This window comes from Halichoeres trimaculatus, unplaced genomic scaffold, assembly GCF_033239565.1.
Source record: "Halichoeres trimaculatus isolate MK-OKI-2021-1 unplaced genomic scaffold, fHalTri1.1 fHalTri1_scaffold_12, whole genome shotgun sequence".
Taxonomy (NCBI): Eukaryota; Metazoa; Chordata; class Actinopteri; order Labriformes; family Labridae; genus Halichoeres; species Halichoeres trimaculatus.
The window spans coordinates 23,151,294-23,172,011 of NW_027437190.1; the positions used below are offsets into that span (position 1 = coordinate 23,151,294).

General features: G+C 42.0%; 2 protein-coding genes across 5 annotated transcripts; one reads left to right on the forward strand and one right to left on the reverse strand.

Moving 5' to 3' along the window:
* The first annotated feature begins 1,181 nt into the window (after positions 1–1,181).
* epn1a (epsin 1a) lies at positions 1,182–15,025 on the forward strand. 4 transcript variants are annotated; one of them, XM_074683544.1, is made up of 13 exons: positions 1,182–1,258; positions 5,020–5,180; positions 5,421–5,522; positions 5,893–6,051; positions 6,590–6,718; positions 7,021–7,141; positions 7,276–7,433; positions 7,612–7,683; positions 9,027–9,110; positions 10,355–10,658; positions 11,290–11,454; positions 11,665–11,907; positions 13,502–15,025. In XM_074683544.1, exons 3-13 carry the CDS (start codon positions 5,454–5,456, stop codon positions 13,963–13,965), a joined length of 1,968 nt encoding a protein of 655 aa, XP_074539645.1. In that variant the 5' UTR covers positions 1,182–1,258; positions 5,020–5,180; positions 5,421–5,453; the 3' UTR covers positions 13,966–15,025. The 4 variants fall into 4 exon arrangements, with proteins under 4 accessions (XP_074539645.1, XP_074539648.1, XP_074539647.1 ...); XM_074683545.1 differs by lacking the exon at positions 1,182–1,258 and adding an exon at positions 1,281–1,530; XM_074683547.1 differs by lacking the exon at positions 11,290–11,454.
* A 378-nt stretch (positions 15,026–15,403) lies between these two features.
* foxj2 (forkhead box J2) lies at positions 15,404–20,652 on the reverse strand. Its single transcript, XM_074683548.1, has 10 exons — positions 20,427–20,652; positions 19,762–20,117; positions 19,540–19,614; positions 19,326–19,415; positions 18,400–18,558; positions 17,842–18,313; positions 17,584–17,751; positions 17,389–17,490; positions 16,870–17,193; positions 15,404–15,918 (listed from the first exon to the last, which is right to left on the reverse strand). Exons 2-10 carry the CDS (start codon positions 20,089–20,091, stop codon positions 15,806–15,808), a joined length of 1,833 nt encoding a protein of 610 aa, XP_074539649.1. The 5' UTR covers positions 20,092–20,117; positions 20,427–20,652; the 3' UTR covers positions 15,404–15,805.
* Positions 20,653–20,718: the final 66 nt, after the last annotated feature.

Genomic DNA, 20,718 nt, shown 5'->3' on the forward strand with positions numbered 1-20,718 from the left:
AAGGCATTAAAATTGACTCTTGATGCATTGGTACTGGATGAAAATTCACAAATGTAGCAGAGGATATGTGTGCACACTAGTTCAACAAGACTTAAAGGGTTAGGGTTAACATCATTGTCAAACTGGCTCTAATGATAGTCAAGGACTGAAATGTTGACCACCTTGCTGCACTGTGAGTAAATAGTGTTTTGACCAATCATATCTCCATTTTTGTATTTATCTCAGCCTTCTCTGCTATCTAACCATGAAAATCTTAAGAAGAAAATTATAAAAAGATTAAGACATGAATAAACTTAGTCACTAACAAAAGCAGTGTGGTTACTGGAATAAATGTAGATCCAGAAGTAACAGTACTGCATCTACAAAATTAAGTTGATGCATTACAATATCAAAAACTTATCATTGATTTTACTGCAGCTGTGTATTAAGAAGGATTTCAAAGTTGTACTTCTGTTGTGGACTACTGAAATTACAACAATACTGATTGTGCCAAGGCTGTCAACCTCTAACTACAATGTAGGACCTACAGTATGTTACAGTGATTGTTTGACAGTGTTACACAGGTTTCTTTGAGATTTCTCTGCATTCTTTTTTTTTTTTACTTTAATAAAATTGTGAACTTGGACATATGTCTTATTTGAGTCTTGACTGATTTTAGGTTAGGGATTTAAACGTTACTTTAACGTGACTTCTTAAAGCACGTGTGTTATAAAAATGAATAAATTGCCTAATTTAATAGTTTATCTAAACGTAAATAGTTAATGTAGACATGATTAGCAGAGACAGAAATGGTAAGTACATGTTGATGTGTGTGGGGGAGGCATGCATGATTCATTGCCCGAGTTGGGACACCCCACTCAAAAAAGGTCTCGACATGCCCCGAGACCCTAGAACTATTTGCATGGTTGTCAATATTGACGAGAGAACAAGTATACGAAATGTTTTAAGAATTTCAAGGTTTACATCTATAAAAAAGAGGATGTGTGTACTTCCCTTTGCAGCAACAGTAGATAGCACTTGTAATAGAGGAATTAATCTTAATAAATCAAGTCCCGTCATTTCTCACCGAAAGGCTCTCAAAACCCTGTTTTTGTATCATCAGGGACTTAAACTGTAGTTGTTCAACAGTCAATCACTTATTCATGAGCCAGATACTACCATCCCAGGAAAACAAAGCTACAGGGGGTGCGGTCTTTCCTGGAGTCGAGAACGGAAGCGGAAATTCGGCCATCTCCTCGTACATTCAGGCTACAACAGGGTCAGTACACACTTCATTTGTATCCATATTATGGTTAATTGACAATATCTTTTGTCATTTTAGCTCTTAAAATAAACGTGTACTGTCAACATTGTCCTGACGTAGGGCGTGTCTTCGCTAGACATTGCACAGTCCACCAGTCAAGCTATCAGTTGCGAACTAACTAGCAGAAGCTAACAGGCTAGCAGCTATCTGTAAAGCTAGCTGGCTAATCTTTCCTAGCAGCAGCAACAGTGCAGCAAGTGTAATTTTGTCTTCACATTAACCAGCAGGTAAATTTAAACCACTTTCATTTTCCGCATTGGGTTAATGTCGGGACAAGAACATTTAGTGGACGTTTAGTAAGTTTGGACACCAGTTCGTAGCTAGCTACACCCCTCTGTACTCGTGTATACACTTCACTCAGACTTCACTCAAAGCCTGTCAAAGTGCAAGACAACTATTTCGATTAGCTGACGTGAGAATGGGAGAGTGTTCTGTTATTTGTCTTACATGAACCAACAGTTAAATATGACAGTTAACGATAGCAGTTAGGTAATTGCTTGGTTGTATACTTCTTGAATAGACTTTATTACACATATATTCTGACTTTACACTGTTATTGTTAGAACTATTGTATAATTCAAAGCACACATTAACTTTCCGTTTAGAGTCCCCACCTTTCAGTGTGTCACACAGCCAACCTCAGTTAACAGTTTCTGGTAAGCTAGCGTAACGGAGATAACGGTTTGGTTGCTAGCATTGTGTTAGGTAGGTGTGTGACAGGGCGAGCTGTGGCTGTCTGGGTGGTTTGTTAATGTTATCTGTGTGTGGGATAACAGGGTGTGGGGTCACTTCTATCCGGGGATGTCAGCCTAAGCTGCAAGCAAGTGTAAGGGAGACACGCGTTGCTGAACCTTTAATAATAACTCGTTTACAAACTGCGATGTGCTGATCTTTCATTTTTTTGCGTGAAAGAGGTGATTACCAGCGAGCTGTATGTTTGTTTACGCAGGACACAAGTCAGTCATTGTGAATGATACTGTTATTGTGTGGGAAGTGTTTTATCTAAATCAGAATGTAGTTCTTAAAACCTGTCATTCATTTTCAAGAACTCCCAGAGATTGTGAAAATATTTGACATAGAAGAAGCTTTGCCCGTTAGGTCTCTTATCTAAGATAAGTTTGTGATTAGTTGTTTGAACCTTGGTACGGAGATCCAGGAGTGTCTGAACTGACTTTTGCAATGGTTGCCTAATGTTACGTTATGCAACATGGTCTCATATTTGTTTGACCTACTAATTCAAAAAAGTACGACATGCTATAGGTGTTTATTTTCCATCAGATGCACGTACGTACTTAACAGCTGTGTCTTCAGTATAGGTTGTTCTAAAATATAGGACTAGTTTGCTAAAATAGATTTACAACCTGAAACAATTGATGAGACTAAATGGATAACCTCAGTGATACATAAAGAGTTTAATGGTGTGTTTTAAGATGGTGAGAAAGAAATCTTACAGCTTGTAAGAAGATTAAAACTGTATGAATTTCTTGTACATTGTGTGCATTGACTTCACATTGTAGTGAAGTCAATGCACACAGGCTGCAAGGGGCTAGGGGAACAGAGAAAGCAGCTTACTAGTGTTGAAGAGAAACTTTATGCATAGCGTGAGATTGATTTGTCCTCTTCCCCAGTAAACTTTCATTCTTTCACGGATTTCAGTTGAGGGAGTTTCCAAGCACACGACTTTTGAATAAAGTCTTGAAGATAGTACAAACATGTTCCACTTGTCGCACTCTTGTAATGATCTACAAACAGTTTAGAGATTGTGACAACTGCATGGATAAGTGGATAGTGACTGTTTCTCCCCCACAGGTATATCCAAAGAGATTGTGGCTGAAGGTGAAGTGATTGTTTTTTGTTACAGTTTTTTTCCTCACTCGCACTGTGACACGCGCTGACAGATTGTGTGTATTCGATGAGAAAATACAGATTGTGGCAGTGAAAGCATCAAATGGTCGGCAACATTTCAGCCTGCTGTGCAAGTAATCAAATGCAAACAATGCTCAGGAGGTACCCAGGGATCCGATATTGTCCCACAAAATCATTCATACCAGTACACCAGCAGCAGCAGCAGCAGCAGCCAGGGTTTGTCTGTGGTGTTTATGTCAGAGTCAGTTTGATAGTCAGCTTGCACCAGATGAGTTTTTACTTCTTGTTCAGTGTCTTTTTTTGTCGAAGTACTCCCTGCATGCACAACCTTGTACTGATGGCTGACCACCCTCAGCAAGTTAGTTTGAGGAGATCTTTCCATCACTCTTTGTTTTCTGTATGTAACATGTTTATTTAAAGTAAAAGATTGTGGGGATGCAACTACATACTGTTTTTGTTGTGGAACAACTTGTGGATTACCAGTCTGGTGAAGTTGAGTTTGATTGCCTTGGGGAGTTAAGAAACCAGAAATGAATAAATTAAAGTTTAAGAAGTTGATATCAGAGATATTTTATACTTTTTAAAATGTGTTCCTAAAAGCTGATGATCAGGAAAAGCCGGTCAGTTGTTGCACCTTTAATAGTTAAAGGTTTGGTCTGTGTTCTGTGTATGGATGAGAAAAAAATTGTAGTCTAACTTTAGTTAATGTTTTATGTTGTAGACAGGATGCAATTTTCATTCAGGTCTGTTTTGCTCATTTTGTGTATTTGTGCCACAAGAAACTGGATTTGACCTGCTTTTAAATTGTATTCGACCCACTTGAAAACTCAACTCTTTGTTCCTTTAGTTCAAAAATACAGAATTCTATTTCAGTGTGTACAATTCAGACAGTTTTACATTTCAGTTTCAGTTGAGTGTGACACAGCCTTTATATCGTCTACGAACATGAAGAAGGGTAATTAGGCGGATTCACAGAAATCCTTTTTACATATTTCAAAACTTTTACACTGGAGGGTGTGCTTAATCACCAGAGAATTGAAAGTAGTTTGTGAAACTGAATTGAAAAACTGAACCTGAATTAAGCAAACTGTAGGTGGATTTTCTATTTTCAGGTAGGTTAAATACAATTTCAGAGCAACAAAAAGATTCAAATTCAGCTTTCCATCATGTTTTACAAACCCAATACAACAGATCAAATTCAGTTTCTAGTGGCACAAATCTCAACCCATACACTTTACCCAGAGGTTGTCAAGACAACTCTCAATGTGAATTAATTATTGACTTCCTCATGAATAAGTTTCACATTTGAAATGTGCAAGTGTCTTTGAACTGAAATATTCCCTTAAAATCGTCTGGGTTTTTAATCTGATATTTTCAAATTGTTTGTCAGCTAAGAATGTTTTCTGAAGCCTAAAAGCAGAGGATGTGGATGCTTTTGAAGAATATTAACAAAAAGCACTTCATTCTTTTCCCTTTTTGCTCTTATGAATTTTAAATTAGTTTCTCAAACTACCTACTCACTTCTAAAGATAATAGAAAGAGATTTGTTTCAGTTTTTTCTTTCCCGAGTTAAAAGCCTTTGTACTTTAAGTCAAAGACTAGGGTCTTTGATGATCAAAATTTAGTGTATATAAATAATAAATTGCATTTCCAACTAGTAGCCATGTGGGGATCAGCAACAGAACATGTGATTGTGTTGCTGAATATCTGCTTTGTATTTATTTTATAATGGCTGTTTGAAAGCTAGCACTAGCATGAAGTTTCAACTTTTTCTTTTCTGTTCAATATGATTGAGGCACAACATTCTCAGAGGCTTCCCTCTTTTTAAGATTATCTTTCTTGTCCCATAGTTTTCGTCTCCCTACGCCTGTGGTTTTGGACCCAATGTTGCCGCGGGAAGAAAGAGACAAACTGAGACCTAGCACTCCATGAATGAGTGGCTCACAAGCCAGAAAGAAAGAAGATACAGCCAAAGGAGAGACCCTTATTCTGCATCATTCTTGTGTAACAGGTGTGCACAAACTCTCAACGATTGAGGTTAAATAGGTGAAGACACCTGATTTCACACTTGGTTCCTCTCCCTTTCTCATATTCAGACGTCATCTCCTGTCTTTAACTCTCGATCGTGTATAATGTTAACATTATTGAGTCATTTTCATTTGTCTTTCTGAAATAACTATGTGCTTAGCCCTGCCGCTGTTTGTTTGTACTAATCATAATTTACAACCCGTCTTCTCCATCTGCTGTTCAGATTGCAAGGGAACTCGACGGCCAGACCGTTGCCATGTCGACCTCATCGCTACGGCGACAAGTTAAGAACATTGTCCACAACTATTCAGAGGCTGAAATCAAGGTTGTGTGTCCCTCTGCGTATTGGGCTTTTTTCTCTCTGCACCCACATTCTCCATAGGTCCTTGTCTTTAGTGTAGCTCCTGGATCTCTGCAGGGCAGATGACATTATGACGCATTGTAAATGCTAATAATCTAATATTCCTGTGAAGCATGTCTTCACTCTTTCCCCTCATTACACATAATGACTCCATCGTATTATCCACTCATTATATTGCCTCTCCCTGGCTTATGCCAGGATTAAGTTTGTGTTGCTTTCAGAACAATGCAAATATAATTCATCACACATTATCAGTGCTTCAGTGGTTTCAATGACCGATGGTCTGGAGGAACAATGATAGAAGTTTGTCTCTCGCTTTCTTGATGTTGTTCAGGTAAGAGAGGCAACATCCAATGACCCATGGGGCCCCAGCAGCTCTCTGATGTCAGAGATCGCTGATCTGACCTACAATGTAGTGGCCTTCTCAGAAATCATGAGCATGGTGTGGAAACGCCTCAATGATCATGGCAAGAACTGGAGACATGTGTACAAGGTTTGTGTGTGTTTACTGACACTGTGAGTAATTTTTAAACAAATACAAGGGTAGTTTGTTTGCAGGATTAAGAAAGGATATCCTCTTAACAGGATGTCTTGAAATCATTCTGTATTCAGAGAGCACGCTCTGAATCAACAGTTGCGATTGTGGAAGTTGTAAACTGCAAAGTGCTCTAAAATATTTCCACAATGAGAAGAGTCATTGGTATTTGTCTTACTTCTAACAATCCATCAATGCAGTGCATTTCATTATGTAGAGACAGAAATAAATATGTAAAAACATATGTGAAGATGAAGACATCTCAATAAATTGTCCAATGCAGTGCAAACTCACGAGTGTAAACATAGAATAACTCAATGTAAGGACAAAGCCTGAATGTTCCTGAATACTCCTACTTTTGTGTGAGATGATGCTAAATCTAATAGAGGACCCTTTGACAGTGTTGAAACACCACCAATACCTGCTGTTTCTACTCTTCTCACTCCCGAGTCATTGCCTGTAGTTTGATGTTCTCTGTGTTTATTTCATTCACCAGGCTATGACTCTTATGGAGTACCTGATCAAGACAGGCTCAGAACGCGTTGCCCAACAGTGCCGAGAGAACATATACGCAGTCCAGACCCTCAAGGATTTTCAGTACATAGATAGAGACGGCAAAGACCAGGTAAAGAAACACACCCATGTCCACAGAGCTCTTCATGGAGTTGAAGTTATTAGTGTGTGACATTGATCTGTGTGGAGCGCAGGAATTCTTTGTCAAACATACGGCTCATAGTTTACTCAAGGACACTTAACAATAACGTTTTAACCTTATGAAAACCTCAAGGCCAGCAGCAAAAGCTTTGATAGTATGCTGATAATTTGTTATCAGTTATTTGATGTATCCTGTTAATGTAATATTTAATATTATCCTGGAACATTCATTTTCAGCATGTAATTATTATGCCCCTATGATGTGTTCTTAAGGGAGTGAATGTGCGAGAGAAAGCCAAACAGCTTGTGACATTGCTGAAAGATGAAGAGAGACTAAGAGAGGAGAGAATCCACGCCCTCAAAACCAAAGAGAAGATGGCACAGACCTCCAGTGGTAAGACATCTTCTCAAACAGTGTGCAAACAAAATCAGAGTTTAAGAGAGGGCTTAACAAAAGAGCATTGACTACTCGCTTGTTGACAACCTCCATCAAGCTCTTCTGAACAGATTTATGTTTCACTCCTCCAGCCTCCTCAGCTCCATCAGCACCAAGCCTAGGAGGAAGCCTCTCGGTGGGCTCCCACTCAGGAGGCGCAGACCCTGAGCAGGCCTGGCCACAAAGCTCCGGGGAGGAAGACCTGCAGCTCCAGCTGGCTTTGGCCATGAGTAAAGAAGAAGCTGAGCAGGTAACACAAAACAGCAACTTCAAGACAAGGGCAGACAGGATAGTGTTTTCAAAGTTAAGGATTAAAACACACTTGTTACTAACCATAGCTAATTTTGAACTTTTAAGGTGAATTTGTAGTATTTTTTGCTACATGCACCTAAATTTACTCTCACCATTTGACACCTGACCTCCTCCAGACTAGCCCGGACCCTCTAGAGGACGCAGAGCTCCGCTATGCACTCACTCTGAGCAAAGAGATGCAACAAAAGGTCAGGGGCAGGGGCAGTGCCCAGCCAACTGGCCAGCCAGTCTCTAACTATCTGTCTTTCTGTCAATTGGATTTTTTTCCAACATACACCAAACATCAATCAATCAAGAAATTTATCTCATTTCTGTTTTGGGACAAAAGCAATTTGCATCACAATGCTGTAATAATGCTGAGATGATTTAGTTTGCAGTACAGAGTGGCACTTCAAACTCCTATTAAAAGATTGCTAAGTAGGTGACTTAAATCCCTGCCAAATTGTGAATACTGTAGAGAAGTTTTCACCCAAAAAAAGTGACTGATTCTTACTACAGATTGGAATTTGCATGTCATTAGCAGATGTTTATGATAATTCATTAAATGTAATTCTGAGGGGAGTGCAGGCATTGATTACTCTTTTCTTCTTTGCATGTTTTTATGTAGTAGCATGAATTCAACTACATTCTAAACTTTGTGTTTTTGATTTCCTCTCCTCTTGTACAACTTCTACTGTTTTGAGTTTCTTCAAACTTTGCTGTTTTTGATAAACATGTTTGCTTTTCACATGCAATTTATATCCCTGCACTAACTGAACCACAGTGACACTTAGTCTATTGTACAGAAGTCTGAGTATTCGTGCTCTGCTTTTTAAAAGGCACAGCCTGTCCTCTCATGGATTAGTCTGCGTTCTGCTGTTAAGTAGCTGGTCCTCATTACAATGATGTGGAATAGGTGGCATGAGGTAGGAATTTCTCAAAGAGATCTGCCAGATTATTGCAAGATTAGCAAGGCCAAAAAGTGTTTTCTTTTTGTGCTCTAGGTAGGCTTGAAGGCAAAAGATCCCAGCTGTACCCAACTAAAGACTTTCTCCTTCTGTATCATGAACAAGTGTCCCGAAAGCAGCACTTTCAGATTATAACCAACCAGCACTTTCCATGAAGTAATCACCACGTGTGTCAACAAGAAAAGTAACCACAGCTGCTTCTACAGCTGTCTCTGCTTCTAAAGAGCTGCTGTGGTGGAAACTTCAATTAAACCTCAGATTTTTGGTTACAGCAGGATTCACATCCTATCATTCCTAAACCTTCTTGCCACAACAACTCTCAGTTTTATTTTTGGTGCCCTTGTGTCAGCAGCTCTGAATGATCTCATTTGTTTTGTGAAAGTTGAAAGTAGACAAACACTTAGGGATTAATTGTGTAATTCTGGATTCTTGTGGATAATTGTGTGGTTAAGTTTCCAGTCTCTTTTTCTTCTGACTCAGGTTCTATGTGCATAAACACATATTTGACCCATATCTGTTATCTGTGATGTGTATTTGAAGGGTATGTGTGTCATGGTGCTGACATCACAATGTGTGATTGGCAGGAAGAGCGACTGCGCAGAGGTGATGACCTGAGACTGCAGATGGCCATTGAGGAGAGCAAGAGAGAAAAGGCAAAACCTGAAGAGGTCTGTGCTCTTTCCTTAACACTTATCTTCACTTAAAACTGGCCCACACTACAGGATTTTAAAAATCTTAAAAGATTCTGAAATCGGGTTGTATCTCACACATAAGGAGAATCTTCACAGATCATCTTCTCTTAAATCTGAAGCACACCCTAACTACAAGATTTGAAAATACTGGCTTTCTTTTACTACAGATTATTTGACCAGAGAGAGTGATGCACCACATGTGCTCAGTTGTTTGAGCTGAGGTTTTTAGCGCACTGGTGGGACAGGAGGAGAGAGAAGCGGAGCTGTCTGCAGCGGTGCCTTTCATCCATTATGAGCACGCAGAGGGACAGAGATGAAACTGTTGCTGTATCAGCCAATAATGGCATGATCTCACACCAATCACTGATAAAACAACAGTTTGCTACTGTATGAAAATGGCGTGATTATGTGTTATTTTTAAAGGCATTATTGAACTGGCTCGAGTGGGCCAGTGGAGCACGCAGTCAGCTGACCCCGAGCCTTTCAGTTGCACTTTGAGCCTGCGTTTGTTGTCTGTTGTCTGGTCTCTTGTAAGGGGACTCTCTCTCTCTTGGCTGTTGTCATCCTCGGTGAGAATGAATGTTGTAATCATCCAGATAAATATAAAACATGTTTGAAAATTATCGGGGCGGCTCCGACGAGTCTGTGTGACGTTCGTGGGGCTAAAGATTCTTCTGTCAACTGCTCACACTAGAAGATAATTTTGGCCGAACGTCTGGGCCGATTTTAGTACCTGACCAGATTTCTTCCCCGATTGTCGGGAGGACCAAATCGGGGTTAAATCGGGCCGAGAATCCTGTAGTGTGAGCCAGACTTTAAGGAGTTGTTGTTGTTGTTTTTTTTATACAGAGTCCATAAAACCAGAGATGGTATTGGGGTTTTATCAGTCAGACATCTTAACTAGTTATGATCCAAAATTGAATTGCTTGTGACGGTCTGTGACTTGAATCTGTGGTGTACATTGAGTACGTCATTGCTGTGCTCACAGTTTTAATTTATCAAGAATCAATTATCAGTATTTTATAACTATTCAGTACTTAGCTTTGATGAACCATCAATGTAGTGTCATCGTTTTATCTTCATATCTTTATCTCCTGTTTCTCAGCTTCATGAGTTTCTTCTTGAAGAAATGTTTTCTGACCTCAGTGTACAGAGCAGAACACCCATTTGCTCCTGAGCGTAGCTGTGAAAACACTAATCCATGACATGTTCTTTCACAGAGTGCTCTGATGGAGCTGAGTGCCGTAGACCCCTGGGGGGCCCCTGCTGCCACCTCCACTGTTGGCTCTGCAGGCCCCTCCCCTCCACCCACAGTTCCTCCCCCTGCAGCCTCAGGTCCATGGGGCGGCACCGCCACTGCTGCTGCTGCTGCTGCCACAGACCCATGGGGGGTAGCTTCACCCACATCTCCTACAAGCTCCGATCCCTGGGGCGGGGGAGCCCCGCCAACTATAGCTCCTCCCCCAGACCCCTGGGGGGAGACATCCAACAGAGTGAACAATGTGGATCCCTGGGCAAGCTCAGGTAAGCAGATACACAGCCAGTCACAGGTGAGCTCTGTGAGCAGTCAGGTGGTTGGGAGTGTGCTCATGGCTGAGTATCAAATGAGAAGCAAGCCCAGCTCTGTGGATGAAAGAGGATGGGACGTGAAGGCCTCTTCACCTGCACTTCATGGTTTCATTTCCTGTCTTCAGAACAGCCCTGTTTCATTTTCAGTCATATCACCATGCTGTCATGTCTGTTCATCCATTCACTTGCTTTCAGATTGTTTTGAGGAAAGCTAGCATGCTAAATCCATTCTCCCTCTGTGTCTAAACCAGGGATTTTTATCCTCTTGTTTCTACTCAGGATTGACTGTGGCTGTGTCTTAACCTGAGCTGTCTCCTCCTTTGCCCCTTTGTGCCTTTTTAACGTGTGAGGTAGCTTTTAATATCTCTCCTTTGCCTCCACTAAGCATTAGATAATAACATATAAGGAGTAAATCTTGGTGGTTCTCACCTGTCACTTATGAAGTCAGCAACACTACAGAGGTCAAGGAAAGAAGCCTGAGTGTTGGAACCCAGCCCAGCTTCCTGCTCCCTCCTTGTTGTGGATTATACCTGTAAGGTGTTGTGTTAACCCTCCCCTCCCCTGCGTCTCCTCCCCTCCCCTGTAGCCGTGACACCCCCCAGTGCTGACCCCTGGGGCCCCCCGGTGCCACCCAGCACTTCCTCCTCGGGGGGACCAGTAGACCCCTGGGCAGGGGACGGGACTGTCCCTGCCTCTGACCCTATCACCTCCGACATCTGGAGTGGCACCGCCAAACACACTAACGGCACAGGTACATTCACACCTAAAGCTACATGGACTCACATCACTGAGGTATTGGTGAACACTTTTTAGGGGCTTCACACCTTACAAACAGATTTTCAGTTTCATGTACACAACAGTTGTCTTGTCTTACATTTCACCCTCCTCAAATTTGAGTGGTAATGAATCCATTTTTTTATAACGAATGAATCACTTCATATTTCTGTTCCTTTGTCCTTAGGAGATCCAGAGCGACGAGGCTCACCTGCATTGGGCTGTGACAGCACAGGCTCACCAGTGCCCTTTGACCTTTCATCTCTCGGCTCCTCACTTCCTGTCCGAAAGACTCCTGAGTCCTTCCTCGGCCCCAACGCAGCGCTGGTAGACCTCGATTCCCTTGTGTCGTCTAAACCCAAACCCAAACAGCCTCCGCCTCCCTCCATCTCTTCCTCCTCTGCACATAATCCCTTCTTACAGAATACAGGTGAGTTATCGCAGTCATATTAACTCTTTATCTCCACTCTCCTCCATTCTCCTACACTATTTAACCTGGTCCATAGATCAAGTGGGTGCAGTGTAATCATTAACTTGACAGCTCACTTTGTCCAATAAACATTACAATAGATCAAGTTAAACATGTTGTAACATTACGTTTCACCTTAGTGTCCCAGGTATAAAGTGATATTCAGTCAAAGTGTGCTCTGCATAGCAATTCAGTGCAACAGCAGACAGAAATCAGTTTAAGTAAGGCTCTGCGCTGACCTGGATGTGAACCATGATGTGTCGTGTCACTAATTTAAAGCCCTTCTGAGATGATGATAATCCAATAATGACACAATACAGGAGAGGTCATTTAGAGTAAGTGGCAAAAACACCAGTGAGATGATAATACATCAGAGGAATTAAACATATATATACATATGAGAGGGTCCCTGCTGCTCTCTCTGCTTTAGTTAGGGAGGTCTATGCTAAAAATGTTGAAGACCCTTGCTCTGAAGTGTACAAGGATGTACGACCTAAAGAACATCCTTGTCATGTTTATAGAGGCTTTACATTATTTTTTGTCCAATCAACACACTCAGAGTATTTTCACTTAAAATGAAAAAGTTGCACTATTAAAATTCATAAAGAATATCCAAATAAAGTCTGTCACTAAGCATCCACAAAAATCTAAATGAAAAGAAACATCTAGAAATATTACAAACTTAACTGTGGTAATAGTCACACCACAGAGCATTTAGTGACCACCTGATGCTGGGCCAGAAGAAAGAGAAACTTCATCATATGAATATTATTCATTTCAAGCGCTCTCAGTGCTGAATTAAAAAATACTTTGATCATTTATTTCTCCTCTTAATAAACACAGTCTCAGTTTGGAAAATTCAGAGAACATGATGTCTGGAGCAGCAGAAGTTCAGAAAGGCGGGGCACAGTTCTGGATACCAGACCAAGCCATTTTTTTAAGCCCTGACCCTTCTAAGCAAAGTTGATGAACAGGGCTTTCGGGGGAAATTAGTGGCGCATAAGCGGGATTGATTTAGTGACTAGACCATGGTTCACCAAAACGCAGCTGACAGTTTCTATAAATTTGACGCAGCAGCTGGGAGATTGAAGAAATACAAGGGCCCCAGATGAATGAGTTTTCTCTGTTGTCTTGAGACAGATTGAGAAGAACTTAGTCACCAGTGACTTTAACATTAGAAAAACTGAAGTTAATGAAAATATCTAGTAGAGCAGAGTGTTTTAAAGCTCCTGTGAGGAACCATGCGCTTGAGTCAGTGTGAAGTGGCTCCACTAAATTCTGTGCTGATCACCTGCTGTGCATGTGTATTTAGTGTTTTTTAGATAAAAAAAAGTCTTATCTTGGTTTTGTTAAACACTGACTTGAGTCACTCACTGTGAAAGTTTGCTGATAGAAATGTAAATGAAACCTCTTGTACCAGTGTGGGTATCTGACACCACCTCCTTTCATTGGTTTTGAAAACTTGTCAGTGTGGCTTTATGCATTTCTAAATTTCTATGCGCAGATATTAATTTGCTGTTATTGTGACTTTTAACTGTCTGTTTCTGATCCTCAGGCTCATCTCCTGCTACTGGCATGGCAGTGACTCCAGGCAGCACCATTTCAAGCAGGGGAGTTTCTCCAACACCTGCCTCCTCTAACCCTTTCGGTGTGGCTCCACCCCTGACCTCCATCTCACCTCAGCCCTCGTCACTGGGTCTGAGTGGCCTGCGCTCCAGTCCTGTGCCTCCCAACCCCATGCTGAGCATGGTGCAACCAGGACTGAGCATGGGGCCGATGGGAGTGGGGATGGGGGCTCCAGGGATGATGGGCATGATGCAGGCTAGCCCAATGGGCCTCCCCTATAGCAGCCTCTCACCGATGGCACCCCCAGGCTCGGCTCTTCTGGGTCCTGGAGGTGGAGCACCTCCACAGCTGATTTTGGGTGGGCCTGCTGGAGCAGGAGGGGTGATGGGGGCAGGAGGGTCAGTGGGGAGTGGAGGAACGACGGGAGCAAGCACCAACCCTTTTCTTCTTTGAGGAAGTGATACCACTACTTTGCTCACCTGTTCGGCCTCTTCTGTCGTACCTGCTGCCCTCTTTACTCATGAACCCCCAACACATTTTGTGTCCGAAAAGAAAATGTGTACATCTCTATATTTAAAGAAAAATACAAAAAGTCAAAAATTGTGTTTATCTTTTCCTTCAAAAGCATTATTTCATTTCAGAATAATTTTCCTCATTTAGTTCATTTCATTTCTGTTTTGGTTGTTTTGGGGTGGGAAATAGAGATCTATTTATTTTGTTTTGATTTTCTTTTGTCCTTTATTGTACGTCAGTTTTTTTTTTTTCCAGTCCTGTCTTGAGATGAAGGTAAGTCTGTGAAAGAGGTCGGCCTTTTTCATTAGTGTCACTCTCCTCTGGTCTAACATTTCTGCACTGAGAGACAGATGGAGGGAGAGGGGATTATAGCCACTAACAAACTGAACAGAGAAACTGTTGGTCCGGCCTCTTCCTCTTTTCTGCCTCTCAAATGAAGTCAAACACTGAATCATTGAAATGAAACCAGTGCATGAAGGATGATTTTTAACGAATTCCAGACTGAGATATGGACTGAGACACCTGCATTAACATTTCAGGCACAATGTGGTCAAATTATTTCAACTTCTTCACTCTTAATTTAATTTAATGTTAAATGTAATTTATTTTTTTCCAATTTTTGGGAACAAATAAAAAAAATCACATGATGATGCCATTTAAATCAGATGCTTATTTTTCTTTCTGATTATTGTAGAAAAATAAAGAGAGCTCTGACATCTGTGGTGCGATGGGGGAAAGTGGGATGTTGTTGAATGTGAGCGTGTGTGATTGAGAATGCTCATTTGTGAGTGTGCAAGTATGCAAATGCTTGTTACTGTGTAAGTGTATCAATATCTGTCTCCATTTTTCCTGTGTCTGATCCTGTTTCAGTGACTCAGAAAGAAAGAAATGACATCCAATATTTTTGTTTTTAAAAATGTCACTTGTATCATACAATGTAATGTTGGGATTTCAGATGAGGTATTATAAGGGCCACACATTTCTCTGCCAATCTTAAATTTTGTTCAATCAGAAGCACTAGGTTGTTTTTCCTGCTGCCCAATCTCACATTTCATACGGGAGCCCTGGTGTACAGGTATCCCAGAGTACCACTGTCCTGTGTTTCACCCCTCTATGCCTTCAGGAAGGGAGACATACTGATGCTTCTTTGAAAAAAGACAATTACTCATGAATGAAAGCAAAAGAAAACAGGGACTTGGTGACATGCTCCATGCTGTAATTTTAATTTAGTTTGATGAATTTATTGTTATTTTATATCAACAAGAAAAATATCTCTTTTATTGGGTCAGGTTGAATTTTGTGTGGTGATGACTGTGAACATTCACATCTGAAAAGCGAAATGGAAAAAAATCAAAAGGAATTTATGAAATAAAACAAAAACAGGATTTGTGTTTGGCCTTTTTCATCTTGCTCTCTAGCTTTGTGTAGTTCTCCTTTGTATCTTTGTACTACTTTTGTAAAGAACATTAATATGAACAAATGTTTAAATTTTATTTCCTAGTACACTAGTAACTTATACATAAAACACCCTGCATATAACCTAAAAAAGAAACATGTAATGAAAATTATTACAGCATATGAATCTGAAATAAGGTGTATAAAAGTTGAAATACAGCATTCAGTTACAAACAACAAGCTTAATCCCAGATATGAACTCAGAGACACTTCAAGATGCTCAACTGTGGAAAAGTTCCTGCACTGATTCTGGAGCAGAGGGCACTGAGAGTCACATTCTTCTGAAATGTTCAGTTTAACCATTTCTCCTAACAGCAAATGAGGGTCAGGCAAGCAGAGAGTCCCAGTCAAAGTCATCCTGGATCTCCTCGCTGTTACTGTGCAGATTCTTCAATGGAGGGCGCTGTCGTGGGGCCATGGGCTGAGGCTGCATTCCAGCTGGGACAGAGAAAAAAGAAGAGTAAGAGTAAAGTGGGACAAATGAACAGGGTTACTAGTGCTTGGACCTCTGAAACTACCGGAGCCTGCTAAGCCTCTGGTCAGAGTGCGGTCAAATGAGCAGGGGCATGTCTAAGGGGTTATTTGTGGTGTCACAGGCCCTTTTAGAAATCCAATTGGCCACCCCACCACTGTGGTCCTTGATTGGCTAAGTGCCTGGTCATTGACTTCATTTCATCTTTATTTGATTGTGTCATAAGCTTCTGGCAGCTTTACTTTCATTTCAATTAAGCCCCGTTTCCACCAAGCAGTTTGGTTCGTCTCAGCATGGCACGCATTTTATGGAGTTTCCACTGACTAATCCTGGGACAGACCCCCAAGCAACCGAGAAAAGCTGTCCCACTTTTTGGCACCCCAGACTAAACCGATTTGATCTCGTAAGGTGGAGCTACTACTCTGCAGACCGTTGATAGGTTGAAATAATCGTCACTTGCCATTCAACAGCGGCTGCATTTCTCCTTGCAGCACACAGTCTTCCGTGGTACAAAGTTTGATTGCACTTAGTAGCAAAAAGCCACATGCCAATCACAAAGAGGACAAAATGCAGGATGTCGGTTGGCTGTGGAAATGCAAACAGGACCAAGCTTAACCGAGCCAACCCATACCAACCTGTACAGATTCTGCTTGGTGGAAACGGGGCTTTAGAAAATTTAGTTGCATTTTTTTTACCTATACCTAAGTAAATAAACACCAAATACTTGAACTTTTAATTTAACAACCTGTATGCAGAACGAAACACTTGCATAGATTCCACATAAAGACCCTGCATAACTGAGGGCCACTGTTTGGCCCCCTCAGTCTAAATGTCTATTCACACCCTTGCATGTTAGTCCTGTGTGAATGTGAATGCCCAACACTTGTAATTTTTATAAGCCTGCTCCAGTGTCTTACCGGTTGTGTTTGCGGGTTGTGTGAGCTGTGGTCTTTGCGGTCCCAGTCCCTGCAGACGCCTCTGAGGTGGCTGTGCTCCACTGGCAGGGGGGAGTATTGGGCCATAAGGGAGAGGTGAAGGGTGAGTGAGGCTGGCTAGAGTAGGAGGGGGGTTGGAGGTAAAGGGTGGGACCTGTTGAGGGTGAGAGGCAGGGGAATTACTCCCAGAGGTGATCATTCCTCTCTGGGTGAAGAAGCGGTTCAGGGAGTCGCAGAGGGAGGTGAAGAGCGCTGGGTCAAGGGCCCAGTCACAGAGCTCCGCCTGGCGCATGCTTTCCAGGAGGTCTGACAACAAACACAAAGATGAATTGAGAAAGCTTTGTAATTCTTCAAAATCAATCAAAAATCACTTTCTGTGGGACATACATGAGAAATGATCTAAGATTGATATTCCTGAAAAGCTCATTGGATGGAACCTACATGACTCTACATGAAAAATGAGGTTATTTTGTCATTGTTTTATAAAAACACAGCACAGACCTGGGTGACCTGAGAGGTCAATGTTTGCCCAGTCCAGGTTGCTGGCGATGCGGCAGCTCTCCTTCAGAGAATCTGGGTTACTGAACCAGTCAGCTGGCACTGCTGAAGCCAGAAAAAGAGCAAACTTTAGCCAACAGTCATTAGGTTATTGTACTTTTAACATGTCAGGGGTGGAGTGGGGAGTGAAAGGCTCACTGTGTTGTTGGACACGATCCGTCTCAGGGGGGTGTGCGGGCAGTGGAGGTGCTGCGGCTTGTGCAGGTGCTGCAGGAGGAGCAAGTGTAGGGTGAGGTGACAAAGGTAGGAGTGTCGGAGTGTGTAGAGGAGTAGTGTCATTCAGAGCCGTCAGGGGAGTAATTTCCGCTGAAGAGAAGAAGGAAAGTCATTCATTCATTCAGTTGTTGTGTATAACTTTGTTGAGGCGAAATCCACCTACACACTAATCCCACTTACACTGAGAGCCTCCCCTCTCCCGCATGGTCTTGAAGATGGACTTGAAAGATGCGTACAAGTCTGTCAAGTTGAGCTCGTCGAAGGTAAAGCGCAGCAGAGGATCAGTAGAGGTGTTAAGGGATGCAACAGGAGGGGCAGTGAGAGATGCAGGGGCAACAGATGCAGAAGGGTGAGGGGGTCCGGACATGGTGGAAACAGTAACAGGAGCTGAATTGGGAGTGCAGGAGAATGTGGGAACAGAAACAGGCCCTGAGACAACAGGAAAGGACAGTGTGGCACCAGAGAAAGAGGGAGCAGCTGGAGAAGCAGAGAGGGAAGTAGTGGAGGCTGCAGGAAGTGAAAAAGTAGAGGCAGGTGGATGAGGAGGTGGGAATGAGTTGATAGAAGTGATGGGGGCTGCAAGTGGGAGCCCAGCTGATAGAGGAGCAGGTGAGTGAGTGGACACAGGGCTTGACATGTAAGGGGATGGTTGCTGTGAAGAAAAAAAACACAAAGACATTCCATTATGTGTTGTCTAATGATGAAACAGCATGCCTGGATGTGGTTTGGTGAATCTACCTTGCATGGGGGAGGAGAGAGGGAGGCAGGGCAGGGGGGCTGATGCTGATTGGCTCGCAGAGGCTCTGTGGTTAGAAGCTGGTGGTCTGTGAGGGAGGCTGGATGTGACTGATGAGGAGAGGGTCCTCTCTCTGCCCGTGTCCCCTCTACCTGAGGAACCTGTTATAGCACAGAATTTAGTGGCTGAAAAGGTTTTAACATTCTTTAATATCCTTTGAAGTTTACTCTGTTCAGGGATTTCACCATTTACTGTTTACACATTTTTAAAGGGTTAAAGGATCAATGACAACATTTGATCACTGTTAACAACCTAGAGTAAAATACAACAAGAACATAAGAAAACAAGAGGAAGAATATTTTAAAGCTACTGGGCCCTTCAAAATAAAAAGGGTTTAAAGAGGGGGTGTTATGCTCTCCTGTATTTTCAGTATGGACAATGCAAGATGTTCAAGTACACATTTTCAAAAACCTATACAGTCAAATGTAGAAATTCATGAAAATGTCTGCTGTCTGTTGTATCAAAACTTTTTGTTATAATAATGATAATAATTTAGAATAAAAACAAACATGCACACACACACACACACAAAAAAAAACATGAGTTCTTGACTAGACTTTCTGATATGATGAGGACATCTAACATGGCTTTTCTATACTCGTTCATGACATGCTGTAGGGTAAGGCCTCAAACACCAAGGTCTGCCCGTAACTCTGCCCCTGACAGACCTCAAGGTCACTGGCCAATCAGAGAGATGGGGGTTTGTGGGGTCGGCAGCTTTAAAGAGACAGTAGCTAAAACTAAGCCTAACTAAAAAAAATAATAATAGAAATAAAAATAAAAAGGGGATATTTCTTTAAGCTGTGAATCATGTAAAGTTAATATGGAGGTATATGACTCTTGAAATAAATATTGTCAAATACTGTACATTCAGTCTCTCCTCCTCCTCTGGGTAAGGACGTTTAGGGGCCCTCACTTGGTTTGAATCTGCAGGTCCATCCATAGTCCAGTAGGAACCCTGAGTACAGAGAGAACAGTTTCAGGCTGTGGAATCTCTTGGCAGTTTTTTTTATTGATTTCCCTTGATGTAAGCTTTTATGAAAGCACATTTCTGATTTCTGTATCCATGCATAAAATGTCACCTTGCCGGGGTCATTCTGTGGTCGAGGGACTTTTCTGAAGCATTTATTAAGAGACAAATTGTGTCTAATGGAGTTCTGTAAAGGAAACACAGTCATAGAAAGACATTAAAGAAGTCAGTAGTGAAATAGCTGGGATAATAAAACAATTAAAGATGCTTTTTGGGTAGTGCTCATATCATTTGTATACTTTAGTAACATGCTTTTCTCTACAATAGATTGTACCTTCCATCCTCGGCCTGCCCGGCTGTAATAGGGGAAGGTGTCACTGATCCAGGTGTAGATGTCATTCAGACTCAACTTCCTCTCAGGTGCAGCTGCTATTGCCATGGCAATAAGAGTGGCGTAGCTGTGAGGGGGTTTTCCTTTTGAGTTAGATGGGGAGGGGTCTGGCACAGAGGGAAGAAAGTCTCCCCTCTCCCTCCCTCTTTCTTTCTTCTTGTCTCTCTCCGTACCTCCTCCTCCTCCCCTCTCCCTCCCTGAGCGCAGGGTGCTGATTCCCAGCTGAGGCAGCCAGTCGATACTGGTGAGACTAGAGTCCAACTCGGAGGACATTGTCTTCCTGTTTCTCAGTCCTGGATCTAAGGTAACAAAGGAGGAAGTATGGAATCAACATGTCCTTTCAGTGCAGTTCAATCTGAATGGCCACAAACACTGAGACATATGATAATGGATCCTCTCTCTGCCTGTAATGCAACACTATCAACAGTTGAATTCTTGGGCTTACAACCAGCGTCAGTTACTGTCACAGTAAGTTCACACACATACACTTTGTGCTGCTGGGGAAACTTTACATTCAGAAGCAAAGAAACTGCACAAATCTGACAGGTATAGGTGTGCAAACTCTTCCAACAGTTTCTGTTTTCTGGAAAGAACTGAGGCTTGCTTACCTCTCTACAGTCACTCGAGGCCCAAGGCCTTAAAAAGTGTTAATATTTGATGTTGTCATCAGCTGTGCACAACTGCAGACAAACTGGTGTCCGTCCTCCCGCTCAGGTCTTCCTCTTCAGCATGCTGATCCCCTCAGGGCCTCCACTCATACTTTTGTTTTGTGAAAGTTTGTGTAACTTTGGAAAAATATACACAGAAAACTTATCGAGGAGCTTCCTTTTTCTCTCCCTCCCTCCCTCCCTCTTTCTTCTTCCCCTCCCTTTCTGACTACACAAGAATAACGTCACCTGC